The following is a 13,454-nucleotide window of genomic DNA, read 5'->3' on the forward strand; positions in this document are numbered from 1 at the left end:
CTTCAGCTACAAAAACAAAACAAAGACGGAAGAACATGCTCCTTTTTCTACCTGGACGGCGTATTTTTGTTCCCTGCCTATGTAAATAAACACTTTTTACATAATTATTTTTCTGCACTTGCGGGTTTTTGCCTTTGCTAAAACGTTACAAGCCAGGGCAATTACTAAGCAAAGCGGAAAACTATACTATCCCCATAATTCCTGCGGAAGCATGCAGTTGCAGTATGGTCCCTAGAAGTTTGGCTAGTCTGCCGTCCGGGCCAGTTTTGAATTTTAACGGTGTGTCGTCGCAGTAATGAAAACTGGCGAAACAGCACACCGGTCGACCGAAGCGCCCTCTCATCGCACTCAAAGCGTTTCCCATTGAGAAATTTTTACTAATTACATTGCTCATCAGAGAAATTTTATTGTAAGTTGTATTGATTTCGCTTACTTTTTGTTGGCTGAATAATTTTTTTTCTCGGAATTTAAAGTGAAAAAATAGCACCGTCTGCTCGCCCACCCCTTGTATGGTTGTAGTCGTCTGCACTCTGCGGTGAGCAGCCGATCAGATGAGTGTATAGTATTATTTTTAGTTGTAAAAATTTCTAAATAAACCTATTCAGACATGACAAAAGATGCAAAGAAATAACAATGTCAGGAAAAGACACTTTAAAACTACAATTTAGTTTTTAGAAAAATGTCACAGTAGCAAGAAAGTGCTGCAACAATGTCAGGAAAAGACATTTTAAAACCACAATTTTGTTTTTAGAAAAATGTCACAGTAGCAAGAAAGTGCTGCAGCAGATGGGTGTGCTGTCTGCCCGAGGCTTTCATCACAAAAAAGACCCTGTTGAACAGAGTTACTTAATATATACCGGTTGCGAAACTCCTTAGAGGACTCATGTATCAAAAGCTGGTCTTTGGCAACGTAGAGGCAATGTACTGACTGTTCGGAAGAGCTCTTCGATGTAGGCAGTTCGCCCGCATCGAACGGGCCCGCACCTGGAACCCCCTTCCCAAACTTCGGATTGTGCGATTGTGCGTACGGTGGCGCCACCGTGGCCAGCGCACGCAGTATAAAAAAAACGCACTAATTATTCAATCTGGCAATTTGAAGTTAAACTTTATTTTAAAGGTGCATAATTTTATTTTTGTACTTTCGTAAGTTATTCATTCTCTTTTTTTAACTCTTGTTTTTATGTTGCGATTGTTTCTGCTTCTGCGCAACTGCCTCGACTGATCGGCGCTTGTGCGGGCTCAACATAGGTCCTACCTGAAGTACTAAATTTCCAGTTGTCGCTCGGCCTACTGTAGGCCGAAACTAATCCAGTAGCTAATTAAGTGGCTCAATCTTTCAAGGTTGCCTAGAGCCGCCGAAGTGAATTTTTAACTGTTGTTTTTGCAGCCGGAAGACCGAAGAACCCCTTTTTCTAGAAGAGCTAAAAGTGGATGGAGAATGGAAAAGAATGGAGAAATAATACTTGGCAAAATTGAACTCCCTAGCTTGCCGAGATGAAGGAGATCCAGGGCCCGAGAGTTTGGCAATTTTTGGAAAGGTGTCAAGTTTATAATTGTTTATTAAAAGGAATTTCACTTGAAAATATAAAACAAGTATGCGAACTCATTTGACAGTATGCAAAGTCTCTGAAAAAACCCTGCGGCAATAGCTGAAATAGTGTGTGTTTTACAGCCGTAAAAGGTTCGTATTTTGCGTGACTTGCGAGCGCACCTGCCACCTGAGCCGGCTTTGAGAATGTTTTTTTAGGTAGGCAAAATGTTTTCGCAAAACTACCTTCAGATGTGTTAATGATCAACACATTCTTCTATAGTAATCTGTAATACACGTCTAGACAGCAGCTCGGCATTCTTCGGAAATATGTCATGGGCATAAACCGGCACTTTTTATTCCCCTGCAGGTAACGCTACAATAGGGTGGAAGTCAGCGCCAATCTTGGAAAGAATTGAATTAACGAACCGAAGATGAGATGCGAAACCGAAGCCATAGAGGCATCAATAACGCAAGGGGTTGTTAGAATATGGCTTGCGCTGTGGGGACTATATCATCGTGAGGTATAATTTTACTTACAGCTATTGAAATATCTGCGATAAGAGTTGACTGAACGCGCAACACCTCCATCGCTGTCTTCATTTTCATCGACGCATGCAAGCGTTTGCCAAAGAGCTAACTTTTAACCGTCGCCATCGTCTACTGAGGGGCAATAGGCAGCAGTAAGAGTGTTTTATTTTGTGTGGTTTACTGCAGAGTAAGCAGAGAAATAATCATTGCCATTGTCGTTGTAGCCTTCGCTGACGTAGAAAATAGGCCAACAAGCTAAATATCAACCATCATATACGTCGATGCGGCGGCCTTCGGCAGCCGAAACAAGCATCGTCCTTTACGTTGTCGTCTTCGTGGACCGACGAAGATTGGATAAGAGTCTAAACTTAATTGATAATAGCTGCCGTCGTCGCATTCATTCCAGGCATTTGGCTAGGCGCCACAACACAGGCGATGGGAAAACTAGCCACACTTTGCTGAATGACCCATAGCACGGGGTCATTTTACTACTTGAAGTGATTTTATTTCCTGGTTTAAATGACGTAACACTACTTTTAATCACACTGCAAGAACTTTGTGTGTTTTAGCCATGCTGCTGCTCGTGTCAGGTCGTCTAGCGATGCTATAGTTCAATGAAGACCACCCTTCTGGGAGCGGTAGCGGGCACAGAGCACATGTTGAGCTAACGAACGCAAATCAAGGCTCGCAGGAGCTAAAGGCTCGTCCTCTCCCTATGTGTTCAATGTGCAGGTGCGAAGTGCGGTCGGGGCCCGAGTTCATCCTGCGCAAGTACCACTTCTTCGACGACTCGAAGTTCCACATGGTGCAGTTCGTCTACCTGGACAGCTCGTGCACGGTGCCGGCGTACGCGCTAGATGCCTGGGGACGGCTGGAGCCGTCCAGTCTGTCGTGGGTGGTGCCCGGAGCGACGGAGGCCGAGGCATCGCTTTCGCACCTCAACGTGGTAGCCTACACGGCCGAAGTGGCCGACCGTATCAGCAGGGCTGTCAACAGGTGGGCTGTCCACTCAGGGCCCTTCGGGTCTCGCGACCGCTGCCTAAAGGAAACTTTAATGCCGGGACGCTTTCACTCTGGCCGGCCTCAACTGACGAGATTATGCGAGCGCCAATAATTGTTTTCCACTGAGCAGGCACGCAATGAGAAGCCACACAAACGATGCATTATTTGTGCCGCGCATAGAACTCCCGGAATTGAACGTGATCAGAGCCTGGGGAATTCCGTACTACCTACACCCCTGTGCTCCGCGTGACGAAGGGAGAAGCCACAAAAATAGTTTGCTGCCTTATACCTGAAACATGCTTTGTATGTGTGAGCAATTTCTCGCTTCTCAGTTGGTTACCTGGTCGAAAAAATAAAATGTTTGCCCACCAGGCGCAGCAAAAATTGTTTTGGGGACTACCTCCCCCATCGCGCAAACATTTGTCGCCGATAATAAATTGTCAGGCAAAGATAAGTAGCACGAAGAAGTGTCATGACCACTATGTCAAGTTTCATTTTACTGCAGTCAAAGGCTCAATCGTTTGTCTGGCCGGGTAATCACTTTAGCCCTTGCGTTCCAACTTTTCGTGTCGAGGCACACTTGCTTACGAAAACATACTCGCCAGGATTTACTGTTTTGGCTGCAGTGGCCGTTGAACGCAGTGTAGGGTTATTTTGAACGAAGATATTTGTATTTGCCTCATTTAAATCATTCTAAGTTAAATATATATTTGCTGTTTCGCGTCCATTCAACATCGATGCCTTTCGTGGCCAGCACTACCGCTCCTTTGAATGCCGTTTGAATAGCTAATATTCATTCGTGAAACCAAATACATGAATGGCTCTGTCCATGATTCAACAAAAACAATGACGGACAGAAAGACACAAACATGCAAATGTATTTAGTCATCCGTCATGTTTGGCACTGCTGGGTGCGATGTAAGAACACCACTTAGACCAGCCTTCGCCGAAATCAACTACACTGTTGGAGCAGGTTACAACGTAACAAAAAGTCTGATAACCATCTGATCGGAAACAACTTGGCCCCAACAAGCAAATAGCTAAACGCAACACAATGCTGTTATTATAATCATCCCTTCAAAGTGGCCGCAGGTATATATCTCTTCGCAAACAACTTCTTCGACGTTGTTTGAACGGGGTCGCGTCACTATTGGCAAATTCTCACAGTGCGTGCGAACGTGGTGGAATTATCTTTATCAGCTGGAAAATCATACCTGACTTGCTCTGACCCTACTTATGCAAGCGACTGTCATGTATTCTAGTTTTTGCTCATATTTTTAGTTGTTCTTAAGCGATATTGTTTACAATTAGAGCTTTTCTGCCACCCAGGAGTTCTGAGGTTCGATTTTCGGTAGCAGGGGTTGTATTTCTGATGACAACGAGATGATTTTGGCACTAAAACCTGTTCGCAACCAGGGCCAGGCAGGATAAAAACAAACAACACTCGCTTTCATTTCTAGTCTACCGTTCCTCTCTCATTTATCCCCTTTCTATTTTTGGCCTTCCCATACCGCTTCCTCAAGCCGACTGCGGATAGAATAAACGTCTTTGAATCTATTAAAGAAGATAAAGCACTAATACCCTCCAGTCGCCTGGCAAAGCAGTTCATGCTTCCTAATGCGCGTTTACATGAATACGACAGTAGCGCTTCGCATCAATTTTTTATCGCATCGCATTCATGTAGAGGGGACCAATGCGCTAGGACGGCGTACCCCACAAATGCGGTCTGAAACGGGAGTAGGGTGAGACGGCCAGCGCATCGCATTAGCCACTAAGATGCGCTAGGAAATTCGATGCGGTACTACCGCATTCATGCAATCGACCTAGTTCGTGACCTTTTCTTTTTAAATTTGGTGCCAAGTGTACATTGACATGCGTGGGGAACGTATACATTAGGCCACAAATAGAACACGAATTACTAAAAGCCTGGCTGGGACTGCCGGCTGCGCCACAAGACGATAGTCACTGGTGGTGCACGGTGGTGGTGGTGGTAAAATTCATTTATTCGGGGGTCAGACACAACATCGAGCACTATATAGCCCATTTCGGTGTCATGGGAACAAGAAAAGAAGGGTCATCCCATGTCAAACGTCCCAGCCCTGGGCTGCTCTATGCCGCATTGTTAAAATATTTTTTCCTTTTTTTTTTTGCTGTGATTACGCCATTCAGAAAACAGACGATGTCGAGCATTTTCAAACATATTTAGCAAATACGAGCACATTCTCTCAGCCAATGAAGTATTTGTACCTGTATCTCAGCATTAGGGAAAATTTGCAAAAACTATATTTACACTAAAAAAAGGTAAAATGTGCGAGAAAACGTTAGTCAAACATGGAAAAATCTCCTTTCTGGCCCATATTCACCTTGAAATTGCGCATTGTTGTGCTCATAGTAAAAATATCAAATACAAGCCATTCATTAGTACAAATAATCGCAGTTTATTTCAGAAAGTTTAATCAGAACAGTTTTTCTTTTGGCAGGGAAAAACATTTTTCAATTTGTACAGTGACACTACTTCACCCCGTTGTTCCACAGAGCGTCTTCTCTGCACAGCATGCGCCTGCCTGCATGAAAGAGGCGTGAGCCAGCGGATTCGTGCTACAAGAATACCTTTCGCCACAATGGTATTTGTAGCGTCAGTACAGGAAAGAGGAATAATTCGCGTGGTAGTGGGAAAAGTACAACGTGGAGCTAGCAGTGGTGCGCCCATTCCATGAGTACGGGTAACCTGCAACGCGCTGATGCAGCGCGCTGATGCTGCTGCTTGCGAGGCTGAACCCGCGAGCACGAATCGTGGGAAGGCCTCGGGCGCGCTTTCTACGCGGCGATTAGGCAAAGGCAAAGCTGTGAAATCGATTTGCGCATTACTTATCAAGAGCAGCGGTCATCATACTTATCATTGCGCATTACTTATCAAGAGCAGAGGCACGAAGACTATCGCTTCGTGGCTCTGCAGGCAGTCCAATCCATGCTTTTCGTCATTCGTGTTAGGGGTCATGAAGACAAAAATGTTAGTTTTATTTGAAAGATTTGGTGTTTTACAGTGCCCTCAGAGCTTGACCGGCAGCTAACGATGCTGTATTCAGTGCAAAATTGATCAATTTAAGCGAAAAGTTCAATTCTCCCGCTGCACGGTGTATTTCGTGACGTCGACAATAACGTGTTTAGGGCAGCTACCAAAAGCAATAATTAGTATGTTGACTGAGGCTGCCGCCAGCGGCATAAACAGGACCTTTGTTTGCCCGGTTACCACCTGCCTTCATAGATGGCGTTACAATACTGCTCAAAGACCGCTGCCAGCTCACTTTTTTTTTTTTTTCCTGAGCGGGATTGTACCTGGATTATTGGTGCGGTTGAAAGTAACCGTGTAGGGAAATTTAGGCATGAACCGACAGGCAGGGTCACGCAAGTGGTAGTGCTGGTTACGCCAGTTGGCCTGTGTCCTGTGAGACAAGCCCAACGAGCCCGAGGGGTGTACAGCGTCAGCTGACATAATGCGCGTTGCACGCTTTGACGTTGACGTGTTCGTTCGTAAATTCCACTGTTTATCCCACCATTCCCCTGCTATATAAAAAAAATTGGGCTACATTTAAGCTCAAATAGCTCGTTCTGTAAGCTTATAACCCTGTTTTATTGCGTTTGAGTGAAGTTCGCTTAAAAACTGGTGTCACTGTTATTCTAACGAGGCAATCTTTCGATTAAACAAAATTTGCATTTTGTCTTCATTGCCTCTTTAAATCTGTGGTCGGCTGTATCTAATTCTAGTTACAGTGTTAGGCTTCGTAAAGCACTGCATGATGGGAGAACTGTGGTCTCAATTCTGGGTGCAAATAGGCTTTTTTTTTCTTTTTCACTATTTTGGAGTTAAAGCTCTACTACGCCGTGTCTCGCAAGGTCATTCATCGCATCGCAATGACATTGAGCCGCCGGAGTGCAAGTGTGGCAGGCGTGACGTCACTCCACGTGATCCACTGCGGAGAGGCGTCGCAGATGCGCTCGCTCGGAGCCTCGCGGCTTCGGTACAACGTGAATAGGCAAGGATTTAACGGCTGCTTCGCAGGCGCATGGTCGCTCAGTCCGGCCGTGGACAGCACGCCGGCTGGGCCGTCTGTGTGTGCGCTTCAAAGCAAGCGACAGGGTAAAAACCAAGCCAAACAGACCTTTCCCTCGCGATAACTAGATTTCCCAATTTTAAACCTGACATATTCTGAGAGGTTCACCGTTGTTGCGGTTTGCGCGCAGAAGAGAGAATGATGCTTTTGTCCCAACAGGTCGTGTCCCGGTGAAGTGAAGCGCCCCTGGGAGACGTACCTAAAGTACCGCCTCCTCAGCTTCGTCGAAGGACGGGCCGCAGACAAGCCATTGGTCGAAGACTTTGTCTGCACCGGAGGACTGCAGTTCACACTCAACGAGCTGCAACTGGTACGTCGTGCGACACTTTTCCGTGCCGCCGTGGTCGCTCATTGGCTGAGGCAGGCGCTGTGGGGCTGCTCACAAAATCGTGGTTTCGACTTCACATGGTGGAAGCTATGCGCTCATGCGTAAGATATGAATGGTGCTCGTCGAGGAACCCCCGGTGGCTGAAATTATTCCGTAACTTTATACATTCCGTCGCAAGAACCCGCGAATTTAAGCTTCCTTTGGCCCCTTTGTATCCGCCAACTATAAATGCAATTGAAAAGATTACGCCAAGCATCTGCGAATTAGCAGCAACCTTGAGCTCACTTGGGTGTTCTGTCGGTATTATCTAAAGCGAAGAAAATCCTACTCAACGATGGACTGCGTGTTTTTTTTTTTTTAAGTATAGAAAGATTGCTCCACTTGGTGTGCGTCCTCTCGTAGGAAAGTTACTTTGCAAGTAACGCATCCATGTCATTCAATTTTTGAACGTAATAATAAGGGCTCCTGAGCGTACAAAAAACACGAACTGGCAAAAGTTGCGTCTGATATTCCCTAAAGAAGGGCGTGCATTACCTTGTCGAATAAAGGACCATATTTTTCTGAATTTTTATTTTGAATGTTGGTAGGAAATTCTGGTTATACCCGACTCGTCCTTGGAAGTGATGGGGTGGAGTGATGCGGAGACTAAATACAACACGTACGAGATTTCATGGACATTAAAAAGTTCGTGCTTGTGTAAATAAATTGATAGCTTGCCACTATAGCGTACCTCATAGCCCGGGGGTATATAAAATGGGTGCGTTATGCCATAATTTCAGTTTCAGTTGTTCATGCTTAAAGCAAAGTGCCGCATTGTAAATCGGTAAGTGTCTTCCCAGCAGCCTACAGCAGATTCCGGTATGACGTTATCCTGAACTGCGTACGGAAGCGAATGCTCGAGAGAAAATGGCAGCATCTCCATTCCGTGGATGATGGTGGGGGTGCGGAGTACGGGGACTCAAAATGACATCCAAGCTGCGCCCCGAGTGACATCCGATTTGCGCCCCGACCGTCATTCGATTTGAGCCGTGAGTTGCACATTGATTATTCCATAAATGAAACTGAAACTCACGGTTCAAATCGAATTTCGCTTGAGTTTCGCTTGATGGTGGTGTGCGCACGGATGGACGCGGACGGACATTGGGAGGTCCTAAGGTACTCCGCACCGTTACAGGCGAGGGAGTAAGCCGTTTGACTCTCGGGTACTAACTAACGATCGTAGCCCAATGGGTAAGACGACTGGCACTAACTCTGTATGGTATGGTCTACTAGACACAGGCTCGAATCCTGCCGTTGCCTGTGGGATTTTTTGCGTTTGTAAGCGCTATGCGCACGGACACGGACGGAGATTGTGTGGTCCTAGGGTACTCCGCATGTAAAACATGATCAGTATGGCGCTGAAAGCGTTCACAAAAGTTCAATAAATGTCGTTTCCCGCCGTTACTTGTTCGGGTGGGTGTGAAAAATTAATTAGTGTTAAAAGTTCTTCCCCTTGAAAACGTATTAATGGTGACGGTTATTCATTTTCTCGTGTATGATAATATAATTCAAACCGTAGAAAGGCGGTAATAAAAACTGATCACCTCCACGTTTGAAGCTTTCAAAAATGCGCTCGATTTGTATCCTCCCAGAATGAAAAATACATAAAAAAGCGACAATAAAGGACTATACATATGCTGGGCAAGTAGTTGGGAGTCACTGCAAAAAAAAGTAAGAAAGTTTTAAATGTGTAGCGAACTGGGCGAGTTGGTACGCTTTCATTTTTAGCGCAGCGCGACTGGAATTACCCAAGGGCGAGCGCTCGTCCTGAATAATTCTTCGTTATTTTGTTCTGTCTGACGCGCTGTGTTAATAATTTCAGACATTAAGTTTGGACTAAACCGGGTCTTTTTTCTGTGTAGCCTAAAACATATTTGTTAATATCGCAGACTGACAGGCGATTTGGTTCACCCATTGTTTACTTTTAGTGCACTGTGGTTCGACACAGGTGGAACATTATCTGGAAGAACGCAATTACGCAATCGTAGCCCTGAATTCTGTGCGTTTCGCTTCGTGATTTCCCGTCTGAGCTTCGTTTGTCCACGCACGTAGCAGCTCCTCAAAATCCAGACACACCCTTATGTCAACCATTTCTTCCTCAATACTCCATTTACTTAACTGCGGTGAATTACTCTTTATTCCGCGTTGAGCTCAGGGGGGCTGCTAACGTTTAAAGAGCAGGAGGTATACGCACAATTCATGTTTGCAGACTAAGGGGGGGAAGTTCACCACCGTCGTGCTTCCGTTTTGGCAGTTTTGGCAGTAGTCGTTTCCGCTGCCACCACCCGAACGCCTATAGCTTTGCAGCCTCCACTATTTTACAGGCTTACGCCAACGCCACTGTGTGTCTGTGGCATATCGCTGCCAAGTAGGTCTACCAGAGTGCAGAAATGCGCACTGAAGGCGCCAGTTTCATTTGTGGTATTCTTTTAACGACAAAGACGGGAAATCACGGCGTACTGCGTGGTGTACATGAGCGTCTTTGGCATGCTTACAGGCAGCCGATGAAGCAGCTATGCCGCGCGATGTAGCTGCCATAACGTTGTGCGGCAACAGCGACTGTAATACAGTAGAGCCCATGGAAATTCCTCCAACGCTGCCCACTGTGGTCTATTTTGGACCCGCCGTTGCAAAGATTTGGTGGCGCTGGCGTGAGTAGCGTCTGTCGTCACAATAGCGCCAGCTGCAAAAAGTGTAGGCATTCGTGCGACGGCCTCAGCGGCTACTACTTCCCTGGTTACTGTCGTTAAAATCGTGGCGGCTGCCTCACAGGGGCTGTACCGCAGGTTTTAGCCACTTTGCCTACACGCATACCCGTCGCAATCTAACGATGTACACTTGCATCTGCTCGCAGCGAGCATAATCGGAGTATGACCTCTAAGAACAGTTGCCGCAACTTGCTGCTAAACTCAGGGTATACCGGCTTTTGACAATGCCTGCTGTTTTTTCTGGGTCTCTCCGCCCAGATCCGCGTCGTGCACCAGGGACCTCTTCCGAATCGGCGCCAGTCCGACGCGCCTGCGGCTGAGTTGTATCTGGGCGACATCCACAGCGACGTCCGCAAGCGGCTCTCCTACAGGCCCACCTCCTACCAGCCCCCGCTTCTCGAAGCAAGCGTGAGTACTTCTCCCTGTTGCCTCACGCACGAAGAGCTTTATTCGCGGCATGTAAGATCATGCGGTACCTCTGCAATGCCGACGCTGGTTGCTATGCCAAAGCATGCTTCTCGATATGCTCCCGCATGCTAGGTAGGCCGGGCCGTTACAGGGCTACTGCCCTGCAGCCACTGCGCTGCAGAAGCACTGGATTCTGGCCGTGGGCAGATTCACCGCCGCTTCACGTCGTGACCTGGGCAACTGCGTCACCCGGAATCGGAGGATTCTCGCCGACGGCATGCGCTGGAAAAATTGCCACAGCCTCACACTCTATATGTCGACGATAAAAGTCAAACTCTCCCCACAGATACAGGGTGCGTTACTGCCGTCGCAGATGCCGCACAACGTTGTCAATATACGGCTATCCCCGCAAAATAAACTAGCCGCATAAAGGATTGAGGAACAGGGCACTCCTAATGCTGTCACGTTGCGACAAACAAGAATACTTTGTTTGCATCCTCGTAGAATGAGCCGGTATGACTTTCAGAACTTTTATTTTCTGTAAGTGACCTAGAGAGCGCACACGTAATTTGAGGCCACATTTTGCTCATACGCACGCGCAAGCTGTGGTCCCAACCAGGAACGCGGTTTTTTCTGTATTCAAGTCACCATTTTACATCAGCTGAAGGAAACTTGATATTCATTAAACATGCTAAGAACAACAAAAATTAATTTAGCGTACCCCACGAGACGTTTCACTTCAACGAACTCTTTTCTGATCCCGATGTCTCCGGCACACCTGTTCTCCCTTTCTGTAGTCAAGCCATGCAAGAGACCAAGTGAGAATTTCTTCCTTCCTTTTCTCGGGCAAAGTTCCCTGTCCGCACTTTATTTGCGTGCGTGCCCTGGGCGACGACATTCGCGAGTGGAAAACATGTTAGCGACAGAGTTCCCGACCTCTGGAGCGAAGCGACAGTATCGGCGCTCTTCGGATCGCGGAGGGCGGTGAACTCGACCCCCGTACTCCTGCGAGGGGCACGTCGTCTCGCTTCGCCTCCTTGGGCCCCTTGCGGTGGGCGGGCGTCTCTGAGGTGATAGATCCGTGCCCCGGCTAACTCTGGCCGCCGCCGCCTCCGCCGAGACTTTGCAAAAGAAGGCTCCTTTCTATTTGTTTTAGTGTCACAAACTGCGTGGGCTTCTCCCCGAGGCGAGTTTGTATATTTGATACGGTGCGCATTCGTTTCGCCGCCTGTCGCACGCAGCTGGTGTTGTGAGCGAGCACGATTTTTTTTTGCCGTAGTTGCGAAATAACTTCGCGCTGGTGCTGGCATTGTTCTTCAGTGCGCGGATGAGCAAAGAAGTAAAAAATCTATTCGCTTAATCTGAAGCGTGAAGATGCTAGTATCCAGAAGGTGCGTAGGCATATTTGCGCAAAAAAAAAGCTGCTCACTATGCCCCCAACATTTGGAAAGGATGTGCTTGGCCGACACAAACGCAGTGGTTCGTCCAAGCCAGGGGTAAAGCCTAAAGTTGGACGGAGACCCGTCTGGTGTGGATGATCGGCAAAAAAAGAAGAACCCCGCTCCCAGAAGTTTCAATTCTTTGCGTTTCGATTTCCACAAGAAGCCTAGTGGGCCCCCTTAAACCAGGTGTGCACAACATGCTGCATGTCTGCATTATGTGGCCCGCTGTGAGGCTTCATGCGGAGCGCTGACCTACTTTGAAAAATAAGAAGGGGTTCGTGCTTCATCACTACAAGTATACAGCGGAGTCATAAAAGCAGTCGACCGCAGCTTTAGCCGCTCTACGTCGTATTACACCCCCTCCGCCACCTTTTTTTTTTCTTGGGGGTGGGGGGGGCGGACCCATATCTCGGATATGAGGGCGAGAAAAACTTCAAGGTACTGCAACAGCTTTAAAAGCAATGTTCCATGATGCGCGAGCTACCCGAAGATGGTGCTGGATTTACTCGGGAAACTTCGGGCGAAAACTTCTTTGACGTAAACGCTGATAAAATCCAAACTGACGGGGTAACCATCACTTTCGCTTGGTTTCCAGCACACGGTTGGGAAAATTCGATTTATATAGCATCATACTACGCCAAGATTCGCTTTGTGGCGAAGTCAAACGAGCTCGGGGCTTTACCTTCAGAACCTTTTTTCTTTTCTTAGTTGTGCTGAAGCAAAACATTTTCGCCTTTCTGTGCGAAATTTTTGTGTACATACCGCAACTTCAAGGTAACCAAAAATAACATTGGACCCTCTGATGGAAGCCCCCAAGTAATTTACTTGCGCTTTTAACTTTACAAGGTATTGGATAGCGGATGGTCTGTATTGAGATGATGTGCGCAAGCTCTTTTATATATTGCAATCACCTTTATCAGATAGCCGTGTGAGCTTGAAAGGGGCTAACCGTTCAAGCATTATCAAGAAATTATAAATTTAGCTGCTAGGAATTCTCAAATCGAACGATTTTGAGTGATGCATGGCCGAGGCAAAATCAGAGTTCTTACGTTGAAAACCTCGGGTCATTTCAACATACCATCCGTCACTCAGCCATGGATTCGTTATGAAAACTGCGCTTGCTAGTTACGAATTAAACACGGACTGTGCGAAAGAACCCCCACGAACACTCGGACCTTTTATCCGTGTCTCATGTGTAGATGCTTCTCGAAGTCAGTAACAGTCGTCTTACTTCAACTTTACCCTTTTATCCGGTTCTTCGTATCTGCCAATGAAACATTCCCTGATACATACACGCCCGGAAAGGGGAAACAGTCTTTATTTGCACCTCAGCGAACCCCGTCGTCTGCTTAAAGG

At 46.9% G+C, this 13,454-nt stretch overlaps 1 protein-coding gene across 2 annotated transcripts in view; it reads left to right on the top strand.

Moving 5' to 3' along the window:
- The window catches only part of LOC144155665 (protein APCDD1-like), a 325,627-nt gene that overhangs the window by 213,735 nt on the left and 98,438 nt on the right, over positions 1 to 13,454 (top strand). For both annotated transcript variants that reach the window (XM_077687255.1, XM_077687254.1), the window contains 3 exons: positions 2,792 to 3,055; positions 7,333 to 7,483; positions 10,507 to 10,656. In XM_077687255.1, the coding sequence (XP_077543381.1) occupies positions 2,862 to 3,055; positions 7,333 to 7,483; positions 10,507 to 10,656 (495 nt within the window). In that variant the 5' untranslated portion in view covers positions 2,792 to 2,861. The remainder of the gene's footprint in view (positions 1 to 2,791; positions 3,056 to 7,332; positions 7,484 to 10,506; positions 10,657 to 13,454) is intronic.

Source organism: Haemaphysalis longicornis, unplaced genomic scaffold (genome assembly GCF_048455015.1).
Source record: "Haemaphysalis longicornis isolate Haplotype H1 unplaced genomic scaffold, Haemaphysalis longicornis Haplotype H1 scaffold_1, whole genome shotgun sequence".
NCBI lineage: Eukaryota > Metazoa > Arthropoda > Arachnida > Ixodida > Ixodidae > Haemaphysalis > Haemaphysalis longicornis.